General features: G+C 40.8%; 2 protein-coding genes across 2 annotated transcripts; one reads left to right on the forward strand and one right to left on the reverse strand.

Annotated features, from left to right (window-relative positions):
- Positions 1 to 324: 324 nt before the first annotated feature.
- Positions 325 to 5,725, forward strand: LOC134878146 (medium-chain acyl-CoA ligase ACSF2, mitochondrial-like). Its single transcript, XM_063903999.1, has 16 exons — positions 325 to 574; positions 1,554 to 1,749; positions 2,113 to 2,241; positions 2,621 to 2,674; positions 2,920 to 3,038; positions 3,161 to 3,323; positions 3,409 to 3,504; positions 3,586 to 3,737; positions 3,821 to 3,912; positions 4,018 to 4,094; positions 4,202 to 4,309; positions 4,387 to 4,538; positions 4,622 to 4,763; positions 4,929 to 5,039; positions 5,128 to 5,196; positions 5,288 to 5,725. The coding sequence occupies exons 1-16, from the start codon at positions 471 to 473 to the stop codon at positions 5,336 to 5,338; spliced, it is 1,815 nt and encodes a 604-aa protein (XP_063760069.1). The 5' UTR covers positions 325 to 470; the 3' UTR covers positions 5,339 to 5,725.
- Positions 5,726 to 5,764: 39 nt separating this feature from the next.
- Positions 5,765 to 14,462, reverse strand: ndel1b (nudE neurodevelopment protein 1-like 1b). The gene is made up of 9 exons (XM_063904000.1): positions 14,261 to 14,462; positions 11,744 to 11,840; positions 9,330 to 9,483; positions 8,497 to 8,645; positions 8,234 to 8,370; positions 7,972 to 8,139; positions 7,787 to 7,881; positions 7,508 to 7,653; positions 5,765 to 7,386 (listed from the first exon to the last, which is right to left on the reverse strand). Exons 2-9 carry the CDS (start codon positions 11,827 to 11,829, stop codon positions 7,296 to 7,298), a joined length of 1,026 nt encoding a protein of 341 aa, XP_063760070.1. The 5' UTR covers positions 11,830 to 11,840; positions 14,261 to 14,462; the 3' UTR covers positions 5,765 to 7,295.
- Between the last annotated feature and the right edge of the window lie 310 nt (positions 14,463 to 14,772).

Consider the following 14,772-nt stretch of genomic DNA (forward strand, 5'->3'; position numbering starts at 1 on the left):
AAACCCAGCCCTGAAATAAGAATGAACAACATGCCAAGCATGTTAGCTGCTAGCTTGGGTTTCCACTACCATGGCAACACACACCTGACCCCTCTTGCAGCTGCTCTTGCTTTTTGAGTTGACATTATATATCGTTTGTTGTTCACACCACTACTCTAGCTGGATAATCAACTAAGTGAAACCTTTTCAACTCTGTATTTTGTGGGGTGATCATGGTGGTTAATGAATGATATTGTTTATTTACAGTTAATGTTTTATTCCCTCTAACTAAAATGACTTTGGAACAGTCAATGGGCTCTCAGCCAATCAGGGTGAGTGAAAGTTAAAGATTACACATGGAGAGATAAACTCCAAGCTGTGTAAAGATAGACAGGTAAGAACCAGTTCATTTGTTGTTAGGACCTAGCATATTGTCTAACAGATATATTGTTTAAATACATTTGAAACAGAGTTTGAGATATTTTAGACAAATGTCAGCACTAGTTAGGTCCTGTGCTCACAGTATCAGATCTTTGGATGGACTCAAACACAAGGCTTGGAGATTATGTAGCACAAGTTTGCTCCAGCGCTGCCGGTAAGTTTATACTCTTCATGTTCACTGTTCAAATGGCAGCACCATGTCACTCAGAAATGTATTGATGTTTGTATTCCAATATGGTTCAATGGAAATATAGAAAAAAGCACATGGCTGTTAAATCAAGTGACCACAGATCATGCAGCTCCCTGGAGCTAAGGTTATATTTTGTGTTATGTAAAGTCAGCAGTATTGGAATTTAAGTACTTTCCATTTAAACAAAATCAGAGAAGTGCACACTGTAGGCTTTTTCTTAATAAATGCTCCAGTATAATATATATCATACTGTGAAGTCGTTTTCATGTGCCATTAACACTGATATTGGGTCTGATTTTCTTGTCATGATTTTTTTATTAACTCAAATTCATTAGGCCTGACGAAGGTCCTCTTTTGAAACACTTATGTATTCTATGATAGAGAAGCTTCCAAGCCTGCATCCTTATGGGACCTTTATCATTCATTCATTCATTAAATTGACCTCTCTTCATGTGAAGTGACTTTATATTTTTTATTTATGATAAACCCTTTGAGATTAAACATGTCGTTTTCAAGGGGGTCCTAAGATATAGTACAAACAGCAAGACAGTAAAACAACACAGCACAAACAAAACAAATGGACAAGAGAACAATGTAGGGATATTTCATATTGTTTTTAAGGCATATCAATAATTTAAATTAACAGCTTATTAATTATTAATCATAATACAAAAAGAAAAAATGTATTTAGTTTTCTCCAAATAAATGACTGAACTCCTGAGACATACACGGCTGTATATATGAATCCCTTATACCCAAGAATGCCTCGAGACCCTCCAAAAAACTTTGGCTGGGGGTTGTGACACAGAGATTTTGAACTAGTTAAATTGAGAAAAAAGGAATCATCATTTTATCTAACAACTGCAGTGAAGGCTGATGTTCAACTCACAGACTATCTACTGTATTTAACCCATGTTCTTCTTCCTAACTCTTTAAATACGAGGTCCCTCCATGTGGACAGCCATCCTCAAAAACCCGTATTGAGCAGCAGTTATGTGCACGGCACCTCCACCACCTCTCTGCTCCCCCTGACTGTAGGCCAGTGTCTGGACTCCACCGTTCAGCGCTGGCCTGACCGTGAAGCTGTGGTCTTCCTGCAGGACGGCATCCGGAAAACCTTTGCACAGTTTCAGCAAGATGTAAGTCTCAGATTCAATGACCTCAGCTTCTGTTTTCAAGAGTTTTCATGCATTTATTAACCCTCAAACGATATTCATGGTAATGGTTAATGAGTCACTGTTTTGATAAAGAACAACTTGTAAATCATAAAGATACTTGTTTGACCTTTTGACATCCAATGAAATTGGGGTTTGTCTTTACCTCGACATGAAGCAGCCCCCCATCAAATGTAGTTTAATTATATCAATTGGTCTCATCTTTGGTAGAACTCATCATCAAGCTTATCTTAATCACTGGAATACTTGATTGCATCAGATCAAATCTGTCAAGCGGCCACAGTGGTGAATGATTATGTGATATATCTGTAACATTCATTGGTGCAGGTTGACAAGGCGGCTGCAGGTTTGCTTGCTTTGGGCCTGAATCGAGGCGACAGACTGGGAATATGGGGACCCAATACATACGAGTGGATCCTCTTCCAGTTTGCAACAGCCAAAGCAGGAATTATAATGGTCAGTTTCTGATGTGTTTATAACCTTACAATTGCATTTACAATGCAGCCTTGTGGTTAGAAAAGACAGCCGACTCATTGTTACAAAAGACCCTGCTGTCAGGTGTGAGTGAGAAGGACCTTGAACCTTTTTAGGAACCCTGGAAAGTTATTTTGTACAATCTGAATACCTACGAGGTCACTGCAACTTTTAAAATAATTTACGGATGAAGCTGGTTGCTTCAAATCAGGTGTCTAATTTGGCATACATGCCAAATTAGACACCTGATATATAATTTCAAAATGGCTTTATAGTACATGTACTATAAAGCCATTTTGAAATTATATGTCTAGTGAGGGGCTGTACATACACTTGACTTTTAACCTTTTTATCAATGCAGGTTTCATTGAACCCGGCCTATCAGGTGAAGGAAGTGGAGTTTACTCTAAAAAAGGTAAACTGAGTTGTGCTCACATGGGACTTTCTATTTTATACTACTTTTAACTTCCACTCTAATCCAAAAGTACATAGTTGGATATGTTATTATGAATATTATTATTGATACAGATAGGACTTTATTGGTCCTTATGGCCGAATTCACAAGCTATTTGGCAGTATATATACCAAGAAAAAATAAGCCCCAACGTAACACATAAATTAAATAAATTAAACATAACATAACATATTTATCATTTGCAGGTCCAGTGCAAAGCTGTGATCTGCCCTACAAGCTTTAAAACCCAACATTTCTGTGAGATGCTGAGGGAGCTATGTCCAGAGATTGACACAAAGCCAGCAGGCATGATCCAAAGCTCCAGGTTTGACGGAGAAAATGTGAAATATCAGATTTGATAAATGTTGTCTTCCTCTGTTGCCATTATGGGAGTCAAACATTAAATGCTTTATGAATTTCAATTGATTTGAATAAATATCCTGTCAGGGTGCCAGACCTGCGTATCATCATTGTGAGTGATAGCAGACAGCCGGGGATGTTCCACGTAGACGATGTGATGCAAGCAGGGGAGAGTCAGCACCACCAGCAGCTGATGGAGTTGCAGAGAAAGCTGTCCTGCGATGATCCCATCAACATCCAGTTCACATCGGTAACCTTCAGTAACACTGTGACACGTGTATCTTGTATAGCTTGGACTGACATTTCACAGATCAGATCATGCTTCTTTGTTTCAGGGGACTACAGGGAGTCCAAAGGGAGCCAGTCTTTCGCACCACAATATTGTAAACAATGCCTACTTTATGGGTCTCAGAATAGGTTTTAGAGAAAAAGTAAGTCTATATTTGTCTTTTCATTAAATACAAAACAAAGACAGTGAAATATAAATAATTGTATTTTCACATTCCCATCAGCCTCAGGTGCGAGTGTGTGTGCCGGTACCCATGTACCACTGCTTTGGCTCTGTCTTGGGAGGAATGGCTATGGCACTGCATGGTATCACACTGGTCTTCCCTTCTACTGCCTACAACAGCCGAGCTAACCTGGAGGCCATTCAGAATGAAAAGTATGGAACCCTGCTCATTACGCAAACTAACTTTAAATATACAATGTCCGACACTCGAGTTGATTTGTGTTTTTTCACTCTAGGTGCCAATATGTGTACGGCACTCCCACGATGTTCACAGACATGCTTAGCCAACAGGATTTACACAAGTACGATTTGTCATCAATTGAAGCTGGTAATAGATATAATGATTAAAACATGATTAATATTTCGTATTGAGCTTGGTGTGATTCTTAGCAAGCACTGAAGGCATCCTTGTTTGTGTGCTGCTGTATTTTAGGCATCATAGCTGGTTCTCCATGCCCTCCTGAGATTGTCAGAAAACTGATAACAGACATGAACATGAAAGACATAACGGTATCATGTTATCAATAATAATAATTTAGCCTATAAAACATATTTATTATAACTTAAAAATATGCTTCTTCATCATATAAAATCATAGGTACACCTTTTTCTATCAGATAGGTTATGGAAGCACTGAGAACAGCCCAATCACATTCTGTGGATTCCCACAAGACAACGAGGAACTGAAGATTAATACTGTTGGATGTATCATGAACCACACTGAGGTATTATTTGCCAGAAAAAACGTATTTATTTTTGCCTTAACTCCTCTGTGACTAATGCCTGTGTGTCTTTACTAAAGGCTAAAGTGGTTGACCCTAGTACTGGGGAGATTGTTCCTCTGGGGGCCTCAGGAGAGCTGATGGTCAGAGGCAGCTGTGTGATGCTGGGATACTGGGACGATCCTCAGAAAACCAGTGAAGCTATCTCCCAAGGCCGCTGGTACAGGACTGGGTAAGATACTAATGTGCAATGCATAGCCTACTGAAAATAATTACCTGAACAGCTGTTGAAATCTGATTGTTTCTATTACACAGTGACACAGCCAGTCTAAACAGTTTGGGATACCTTCGCATTGAAGGACGTCTGAAGGATTTGATCATCCGAGGAGGGGAGAACATCTATCCCGCTGAGATAGAGCAATTTCTCTATACACACCCGAAAGTAAAAGAGGTGCAGGTAAGCCACCAACCCACTAGAGGGCAGCATACATCAGATTTTCGCAGCAGCTAACCGCTAAGCACTGAAACAATACTTGTTGTCTCTCTGAATATTGGGGAAATATATACATTTAATGAGAACATATTTCAGTGATCTGAGATGTTGTATTTCTCTGTACTCAAGGTGGTTGGAGTGAAAGATGAGAGGCTGGGTGAGCAGGTGTGTGCCTGCATCAGGCTGAAGGATGGCCACACCTCCAGTGCAGAGGAGATAAGAGAGTTCTGCAAAGGCCAGGTGAGAGTTGGTGACAAAAAAAAAAAAAAAAAGACTCAACATACTCAAAATCTGCACAGATGTCAAGTTTGTGTTTTTTTCCCACTAGATATCTCACTTCAAGATCCCGTACTATGTGATGTTTGTAGACAGCTACCCTCTGACAGCCTCTGGAAAGGTACAATACACCAACATCACTGAACTATAGGCTTTAAATTGATTACTATAATGAGACTGAAGTGCCTGCTTTTTTCTGTATTGTTTTTTAGATCAAGAAGATCATATTAAAGGAGGAAATGGAGAAGGAATTAGGCCTTTAATTGTGTGGACCCTGGTGGACTGTGTGGACAGCTGAGCGAGTCAGATACTGAGCAGTGTCAAGTAAAGGCTTTCTTTACCAACAGCTGGACTGGGACTATATCACTGATCAGCTGCTGGCTTGCCACTCCCTGAAATTCTTCTATTTTTACTTCACACCTCATTACCTCCGCATGTTTAATGTTAATATAAGAGTGCATTGAGTGTATGTCATCTTTGATCATAATGCATCTTAAAGCATTTATCAGAAAATAACATTTACAGTTTAAATATTGCACAATATCAGCCTAGTATAAATGTAATGAGAAGAGTAACCCACTGTTAAAGCCATCAAATGTGACTGCAAGCTTTAATAAATGTCCATTATGAGGACTATGTGCTTTATCATATTTAATTTCAGTACAGTTAATGACCAGAACGCCACAAAGTTATTTGTCATCTCAATCTTTATTTACTTAAACAATTTTGACAATCTGATATCATAGAGCAATGGCTTTAACCATTCATTATCTGAACATGCCATACAGAATCTGAAATAAATAGAGCTTTAATGCCAAATGTCGGTATGTACAAACGTGATAGGCAAAACGACCATCCATACAAGCTATATACACCGACTGAAGAACACACGTTAGTAACCGGCTCATTCATTGAGTGCCCAAAATGAAATCTTATATTATTAAACAAAACAAATACTGAACTTTAAATTAATCTTCAAGATGGACTGAAAGAGATATCAGGGAAAATGAGCGGCAAAAGAATTCTGGCATGGTAAATTAATGATTTGCAAAACCCAACCTGCTAAAAATCCAAGAAAAAGTCAAATAAACATTTGACCACAAATGAACAGAGAATCGGGCATATACTCCCCATGACACAAAAGACCATAAATCAAACACAAGCCAAGGTGAACAGACTCAAAAACGATTTTTAAATCAGTTTTGTTTCTCTTTCAAGTATCCTTTGTTTAAGTTTTATGGAGCCAAATTCACCTACTCATGTTTCAAATCAATCGTAGATCCCCTATTTCAGAATGAGGTAAATGAGCCTGTGTCAAGATAAAAAAAGAAATGTGTACATAAACACAAAAAAGGCAAAACTGTTCCCTTGAAATGTCTACAGATCACAGAGGAAAAAACACTCACCTGCAGCGAAACCTGTGAGGAGCAGTTTGTTTAAGTGCAGGTTTGAACAGCAGCTTTTTCCAAGCTTTACCATGGTGACTACTCCCCGGTTAATTACAGGAAGTAACCAGTAACAAGAGGAACGACTGCACTACGGCTACATGGCTTTGAACGATCAACATTCACTTCAGTCGTCAACATGGGGTCCGAAATCACCTCTCCAACCCCACATTACAAATGCACACATGCAAGAAAATATTGCATTTTAAAGCATACTGTGAGATAAATTAGTTAATATGAACACATCCCTTTTTAAATATAATACATTCTAAATTGAAATGAGCTTAACTGTGCAATTTCGAGTGAAAATACAGGAGGGAAAAAAGTCAAGAGGAAGCTTTGGTCTGGTAGAGACCGTTCGTCAGGGATAGAGGTTTCAGAAGAACAGTGGAACTGAGAATATAACGGTGCCACTTCAGAGTCGACATCTAGAAAGTAACACATTTGTAACAACATTCATACGAGCACAGTAAAGCACAGCTTTAGGCACATGCAAGTGTGTGGTAGGACCGTATGCACACCGGCTGTGCACCTACTCACAGATGCATACAGAGCTGCAACCTGGAGGCAAGTTCATTGTGAAGTCCAGCCTCTTCCACACGTCAAAAGAAATGCACAATCCCAAACAGGCAAACACACACGCATCGGATTCCTTTCAACCTCCTTCTCTCGCACACGCATACACACACACACCTAGCACACAATGTAAAGGTCATTCAAGTGTCCTCTCGGTTCCCACAGTGACAGTAGAGGTTCATGTGGTGTGGGGGACGCCTCACACACTCAGAGGCAGCAAGCCTGGTGGAGACACGGCTCTCGATGTGGTTATGGAGGTCAAGGAGCTGGGGTCCAACCCGTTTACAGTCCTGCAGGTGCCACATGGATAATATTAGCAAACACAGACACATAAACACGCAGGGCAGACACAGATATTCATAAAACCAGTGTAGCAAGGAAAATAACAGGACCACCTGGTGAAAGACTCACGTTTTGTCAAAGTAGGTCGTATGAAGAGAGTGGGAGAACTTTGTGGCATTGCTGTTGATGAGTTTGCCGTTGTCTGTGGAATAGTTTTTTCTAGCTGCTTGGTCTTTGGCAAAGTTCCTGCAGGCGGCAATTTTGGACTCCAGAGCCTAATCACAAAAAAGGAGCTCCCATCAGTATTTAGTTTGAGCATAAACTCATTTTTGCTGCCGGGGACATCAGTGTTTTATTCAGGTATTCGTCTTTTTATGTTTTAAATAAATGAAAAGCAAATAGACTTACCCCAACCTTCCTCAAAAGATCGCCGACAATATTAAGAGCAGAGATTCGGGCAGAAGGAGTGAGGGACGAGTTGCCGTTACAGCCGTTGGACAGTGCTGCAAAACAAACAAGAGCATGTCAGAATACATATCCAGTTTCTCATTTCACATGAGCCATAAAGAGTGCGATTAATTTCCAATCCTGACCTTTTTGGGGGATGAAGGGGTGCTCTATGCTCTTTCCTACGGGCGTGGCTGGGAGGGATAAAGAGGCCTGTACTGCAGAATCCATCGTGTCGATGTCAGAGGTGGGGGAGCTGGGTGCTGACATCCTGTCTGTGGTCCGCTCCCGTACCGCCAGCTCCTGTCTCAGGTCTGCAGAACACAGAGTCAAAGTCATGAAACACTTGTCCACTAATCCTAACACACACGATGCATTGCCTGCCAAAGGGTAGAGTTTTTTCTTTACCTCGTGCTTCATCTTTCAGCCGCTGCACAGAAACGAGGAGAGACTCCTTCTCGTCCAGCTCACTTTCGAGGAAGGCATTTCTCTCAATGGCCTGGTTTAGACGGCCCTCGAAGTCCTCAAGAGAAACAATTGTTGCCCTGCACATAGGTAGAGATTGGAGGTTAAAATCGTAAGGGTCCAATAGCTAAAAACATCTAAATACAGCTAGAATTCATCATCTCCTCAGTGTCCCGTCCCCCCCCATATTGAGCAAGTAGTCTGACCTCTTGGCTCTCTCCAGGTCATCGTTGGCCTGCTCCAGCTCTCGGACATATTTGTGGAGCTGATCCTTGATGCTGCGTGTCTGGCCCAGGTCATCCTCCAGCATAGAAACCTGCTTATAACTCTGGGCATACTGATGCTCCAGCTTCTCCTGTTTGAGGGAGCAAGAGACATGAGCATGGGAGTGAGTGTGTGAAGAGAGACCAGGAAAAAAACGATTTCTCGGTCAGTCATGCAGTGTGAAAGTACAGTTTTATATACCAAACAGTAATCATCAGTACCAATGCTGTTATGATTACAACCTGGTGAATCACAAGACGGTTAGTAAAGAGGATCATCCACACATTATGATTTATAGAGCCTCTTTGTTCCCTAGGGCTCATTTGCCCTGAGGCACTTAACAGTACAGTAAGCATGCTAGTATTGTGGCCCCTGGGGCACAAAGCATGATTCACAATCTTTCCGGTTCATTTACACCGTCTGTTTTCAGCATTAGCTGCTGTAATCATGCTCACGTGTTGGGGCCATGTGGAAAATCGCAATTCTCTCCTGCTCTGTATACGGTGGACAGGGTGTTTTTGCTGAATGCAGACACAGCCACTGGCTAACCTATAAACATGATCACCTGACGGGAGCATGCACCTGACCACTGCTCATGCCTGCAGTGAGTTAGAACGCTTACAATAAAAGAAGACATTGAACTCTGATCCAACAGAGATCAGATCAACTTTTAAGAACGCAAATTGCTTTATTGGTGTCCTCACCAATAGATCATAAAAACCCAAGCCAAATCCTAAAAATATAAACCACATGTCAAGTCACCAGGCCCAGCTACCTTGAGGTTGAACACCTCGTTCTTCAGTCTCTCGTTTTCAATTTGGAGGTCTCGAAGGCGGTGTTCGGCTTGACTCAGCTGTGCCTCCAGCTCGGCCTCCAGCTCCCGGCTCCCTTCCTGGAACTCCTGCAGCTCCTCCTGGGCATCATAGCAACTGTGGTGCACACAGGGACACAGTGTGGGGACACACGTAAACAATCATTGTCAATTACCAGCTGTCCACCATCCACCATTCAGCTCTGTTTAGCTGACTGGATGAATGACCACGGGCTCTAGAAACGGTCTGGCTTTTGTCACCGCAAGATAAGCCAGGCTCAGGCATGTTTCTAGTAGCTTCATCTCCAATGGCCAGGAATAAACCTGCATAAACAGCCCTGTCAGATATTTGTAGATTTTGAACCTTCAACCTTGCCAGTGCCAAACAGGAAGCTGACTGTTGTCGAGTTAAGCATTCTAAATATACAGACCTAAAGAGACAGCTGACAGTAGGAGGTTCAGAGGTAGTTTAAAAAACAGGCCTCAGCTGTGGGAGAGGTTAAAAGGTCAGAGGTGGGGAGAAAATAAGAGGGCAGAAACAGGAAGAGTACATGTGCTAAAAAACAGGATGTGTTCAGGGATGACCCTATGTGGGGAATCTTAACAACACACAATAACTCTTCCATGTGTGTGGAAGTGCAAATTTCAAATAGAAAAAGAAAGAAAAACACATTTGGTGGAAAATAAATGTAAATGGATCCTAACTTTTTTCCCATGATGACACCGTGGTTAACACTGTTCTCAGATCAGCTGACTTGTGCTGGGATAATGGCCTTGCAGCGGCTCTACTCTGGAATCCATGAATCAGTTGTTGTGCCTGGGTCGTTCCACACATACCGACCCCACAGCGGCTGCTTCATCAGCACGCTGCGGCCTGCAGCATAGTTTTCCTGTTTGACAGTCACACGCCTTTCATGGTTTCAAACGACCCACGCCACTCCGGACGTGTGACGCAGAACAGAATGAAATAACATAAAATGCATGAATGGTGGCCGTGCATTTCATATTAAATGTTTGTGGTCTTGAGTGGACTTTTTTTCCTATATTTTGTAATAATTTACATGTTTTATTTAATATATTCATAATAAATGATCACGGTATTTCAAAGACTCAAACGCTTTATTGTCATATAGCTATAGTGTAGATATGGCAATGAAAAACTTAAGTCCCAGGCTCTTCCAACACTGCAACATAATACATATAGGACATAAAACAAATAAAAATACTGAAAGAAATAACAGAATAGAAATAAAATAGTGCAAGAGAATATTGACAAATGTGCAATAAATGAAAATAAAAATAGAAATAGTGCAAGAAGAGTCTATATACACTTAAATGGAATATGATATATACATAAATAAATTGCAAGATGCAAACAGATCAACGCTTATGGATTAGTATCATTTATCCTATTAACCGTACTTACCTTAAAAAGTGCTGCATGTCAGAGTCACCTAGTTACCTAATTCAGCAGTGATGGTGTTTTTTTCATATGGTGTTTTTTTTCTGTGTGCGTGTGATAAATTAATAAAATTGAAAAAAAAGAAGAAATATTTCAGTGTTCAGATTAATGATAAACTGTGTTATGTCCAAGTGTCCTTGTCACAATTAAGCGGAAAAAGTAAAGTTTACACACATCTCTTCAGCGAGATAACCTTTCAATTGGTTACTAATAAACACAGTGAGTGTTTACTGTTAGAGTGATCCTGAGAAACTGTATGAACCAAAACATGTGTGAGACACGCCACTATACACACAGAGTTACTTTTTCCGTGGGCTGGAGGTTTTCCACTATGTACCCACATGAGGAAGTTCTTAGAAACCCAGCAGGACTTTAACCCTCGCTGTGCAGGTTTACACTTCCTCCGACAGCACGATGGGCCCCGACTCCATAAGTAGAAAAAGACAGACTGAGTTCAACAAAGATTTACAAACAACAACCCAGAGGACCATGACTGCCGACTCCAAACACAGACTCAGATGCTGTCTGAGCAAGCCACAGCTGATTTTAAAAAAGCCTGCATTTTCGTTTTCCTTATATGGCTAAACAAGGGTTTTTGTGATGTAACTTTAAAACAGTGACACATCAGCAAAAGTTCATATTCAGCATTTTAACATCTGCCTATTATGTAAGAATGAGTAACTGCCTTTAGTAGTTTGTCTCCTTCTGTTTGCGGAGTATGCTTAATTCAGTGGGGGATTCTTCTATTTGATTCAAAGGCTTTGAAAGACAGATCACACACTTAAATATAACACATTGTTACATAACACATTTTGGAGGATTGAGCTTGGCTGGATTATATTCTCAATGTGCAAAAAGCAGAGAACATAACTTGATTTGTTCACTTGGAAAATGAGAAGTAAATCACACTGCCTACCTTTTCTTATATTTGAGTGCTTGGGACTTCCAGTAATCAACTTCCTCATCCTTTGACGTAAATTTGGGAATCATCTCTTTGTCCATGTCAGGGCAACCTGAGGAAAAAAAAGACATATTTATCAGACTCGCATTAACCTAGAGTACATATTATGGGAAGTATGCATGCCATGGGGTTAAAAGAGGAACAACTGTCCAAACCAAACCAGCGTGGCTCTAACATGGTCAAATCATTTCAGCATTTGCATCCTTTTGCCTGTAGAAACATGCTCAGTGCGTTCCTGTCTAATCTCAGAGCTGAACAACCGGGCAGATCAAGATTTAAAATATTCCCTCATTCCTCACTGGAGAAGATAACAGAAGAGACAACTCCGCTTTTATCGGAAGTAGCGAACAAAGCCAGATCAGCCTGGCCATCACCAGGTCGCTCTGAGGTCATGTCATCCTCAGTTACTCATGAATCACTGAGTAAAGTCTCTTACGGGGAAAACTCACCCAATTATTTAGAAGCTAGGTTTGAATAAAGTGCCGAACATGACAGTTTTTCTGTGAAAATACTCAACGATAGTAGTAGTAGTAGTCCTTTATAAAATGTCCTGAAATGAGCGCTCATGTGAGGTCTGCATTACTTTAATGCTTCAAATGTCTCATCTTCCGTCCCGGCTGCGGAAACGACACTTTACTAGATGCTTGTTCCTCTTTTCCGGTGAGCTAATAAACCCTGCCTGTGATCTCTGTGGACCAACCAGGCAGGAAATGATTAAACACATCTGGAAGGAGTTGTTTTGAGTGTTCTGTGTGGGGGGAAATACAGCTGCTACTCAAATGGCTGTACCTCCAGGAATATTCCTAATCCGGACAGATATTAACCTTTCCTGCTGATAGGTCAGACAACCAGTGAATGCAGCACCGGAAACCCCTCAGCTGGACTGAAGGTTAAGCAAACTACGCTCAACAGTTTGAGGAAGGTTATTATTTTGACTGGAAAAGCTTGTCTTCGGATCATGCGAGGAAGAGAAGGCGTGTTTTTGACTCAGAGGGACGGAGATTCAGGGGCAGGACCGCCTGCGCTTCCATTTAAACATTCCTCTGAGATGGCGTCATCAAGAATTTAGTTGCAAAAAGCCTCCTTATGAGTCAGCCCTTTGAAAACATAAAGGAAACTGGAAACCAAAACACCCAGAGGATGAACAGAGGGAAATGTCCTCAAGCTGCTACTGACATAACATGTTAGATGTGTCATATGATAAGGTAATGTAGCAGACATGAGTATTGGGATGCTGAATGGTGTACATCTGGGGTTTTCTATTGATCCCTTTGAGTCTTCAAAATGCATGAGCCATAGGAAACTGCTTGCATTCAGATCAAAGGCCTTATCATTAAAATTATCCCTTGAAAAAAAGGTTATTTATCCGCCCACTGACAAATGACAGGAGCTACCGAAGCTGTTTCACATATTCAGCACAGATGCGGACACGATGGTGCTCTACTGGTAACATGATACAACACCAAAAATGGGACAAAAAGGGTCAGTTTCATAGTGTAACAGGTCAAGTGCTGAGAACAAATGACAGTTCCTGTTATCTCTCTTTTCAGCATCCTTTGGAGCGCTGTCAGTTTGATCCCTGGATCTGTTTCTCTGTTGTTACAACACCGGGACAGGCAGCAGGGCTCACCAAAGATGGTGGTCATGGCACTTCACTTACTGTGTGGAGCCATCTGGAAATTACAGACATGGGAAGGTAGCAAGGAGACAGTTTCCTTTCCCACATTGTTGTTTCTACATCTTCTTTTGCTGAAGATGACTCTGTGCTTACTAAGAGTTTATCTGCTGACTCAGATGGAGTCCTTTTTTTTTTAATAACGGGGCCTAAGAGAGGGTTGAGTCAAATCCATGTTTGTAGTGTTATTGGTCTGCTCTAATGACAATAATTATCAGACGTACAGCTTTACAGGGTGTGGTGGTAATGTTCCCCTGACTAAATGTGGTCCTTTGTGTTATGTTTTAGCTGCGGGAGGACAATCAATTTAACTGAGCAAAATCAAGAGGATCAAAATCATCATCAGAAAACAAGAAATAACAATTGACATACATCACAAATAACTGCCATTTACAGATAATATACACCTTTTCGAAATCATAATTATTACACTCTTCCATTTATTTCATTTAACCATTTTATCTGAATAGTGGCAGGTTGTCATTTAGCTGTAGGTATGTTAGCTAATAAAGACTGCCGTCAATGTGTGGATATATTTATATTACTGCGTGGTTTGACAGACGGCACACCAGCCTGGGTTAAAGCCAATCTGCTCGCTAAATGATGTTAAAGAAGGCAGTAATTACCAAATACAAAACGTTAAAATTAATGGCATATACATCGAAATATCAAGGCAAAAATGTCTCTGGACATTAAAGCCGGGTTTGAGCTGTCATCTCGGTTTTCACACAGCTGAACGCGACACACAAACATGTCAGACGTTCAAACTAAATCATGTTTACGGTTAAATTCGTTACCTGCTCATGTCAAATCGGTGTCCAGCTATCTTCTGTTTCAAGAGCTCGCCTTCCAGCCGGTGTTACATCCAACACACACACACCTCTGCCTTGCTTTGGCCTCGGATATATTAGTGACTGAGCTGTGTTTAGGAAATTGCCAACGCGTCTCCCGGAAGCAACGTAAATCGTGACATGAAAAAACGTGCTGACGTAATTCACGTTTACTCCGAAACTGGGAAGGGCTGCTCTAGAAATAGATGTACCAGAATCAGCCGCACCTTTTTTCTTACTGTAGATTTATAACTACATATTTTTTACTACAGTGACCACAAGGTGGCATATGATTGCCAGAAACCACATAACAGGGACTGGTGACATAATACCAGCATATATTATTCTGTGCTTTTTCTCTTACCGTTAAATTTACAGAAACGTAAATCACTTTTATTGTAAATCTTCTATAGAAATTCATACCTTTTTCTTTGATTGAATCTTCCCATGAACAGACCTTGAGTCATTTAAAAAAAAAA

The sequence above is a fragment of the Eleginops maclovinus genome, chromosome 16 (assembly GCF_036324505.1).
Source record: "Eleginops maclovinus isolate JMC-PN-2008 ecotype Puerto Natales chromosome 16, JC_Emac_rtc_rv5, whole genome shotgun sequence".
NCBI lineage: Eukaryota > Metazoa > Chordata > Actinopteri > Perciformes > Eleginopidae > Eleginops > Eleginops maclovinus.

Bases quoted from the DNA above. Each gene is read 5' to 3' on its own strand.
- ndel1b (XM_063904000.1), bottom strand. From the start codon at position 11,829: ATGGACAAAGAGATGATTCCCAAATTTACGTCAAAGGATGAGGAAGTT. The intron at 7,654-7,786 runs GTAAGTCTATTT...TTTTGTGATTAG, and splicing joins ATCTTTTGAGGAAGGTTGGG to GCTCTGGAGTCCAAAATTGC. The intron at 7,387-7,507 runs GTGAGTCTTTCA...TGGCACCTGCAG, and splicing joins ACGACCTACTTTGACAAAAC to GACTGTAAACGGGTTGGACC.
- LOC134878146 (XM_063903999.1), top strand. From the start codon at position 471: ATGTCAGCACTAGTTAGGTCCTGTGCTCACAGTATCAGATCTTTGGAT. The intron at 3,505-3,585 runs GTAAGTCTATAT...CATTCCCATCAG, and splicing joins GAATAGGTTTTAGAGAAAAA to CCTCAGGTGCGAGTGTGTGT. The intron at 4,095-4,201 runs GTATCATGTTAT...TTTTTCTATCAG, and splicing joins TGAACATGAAAGACATAACG to ATAGGTTATGGAAGCACTGA.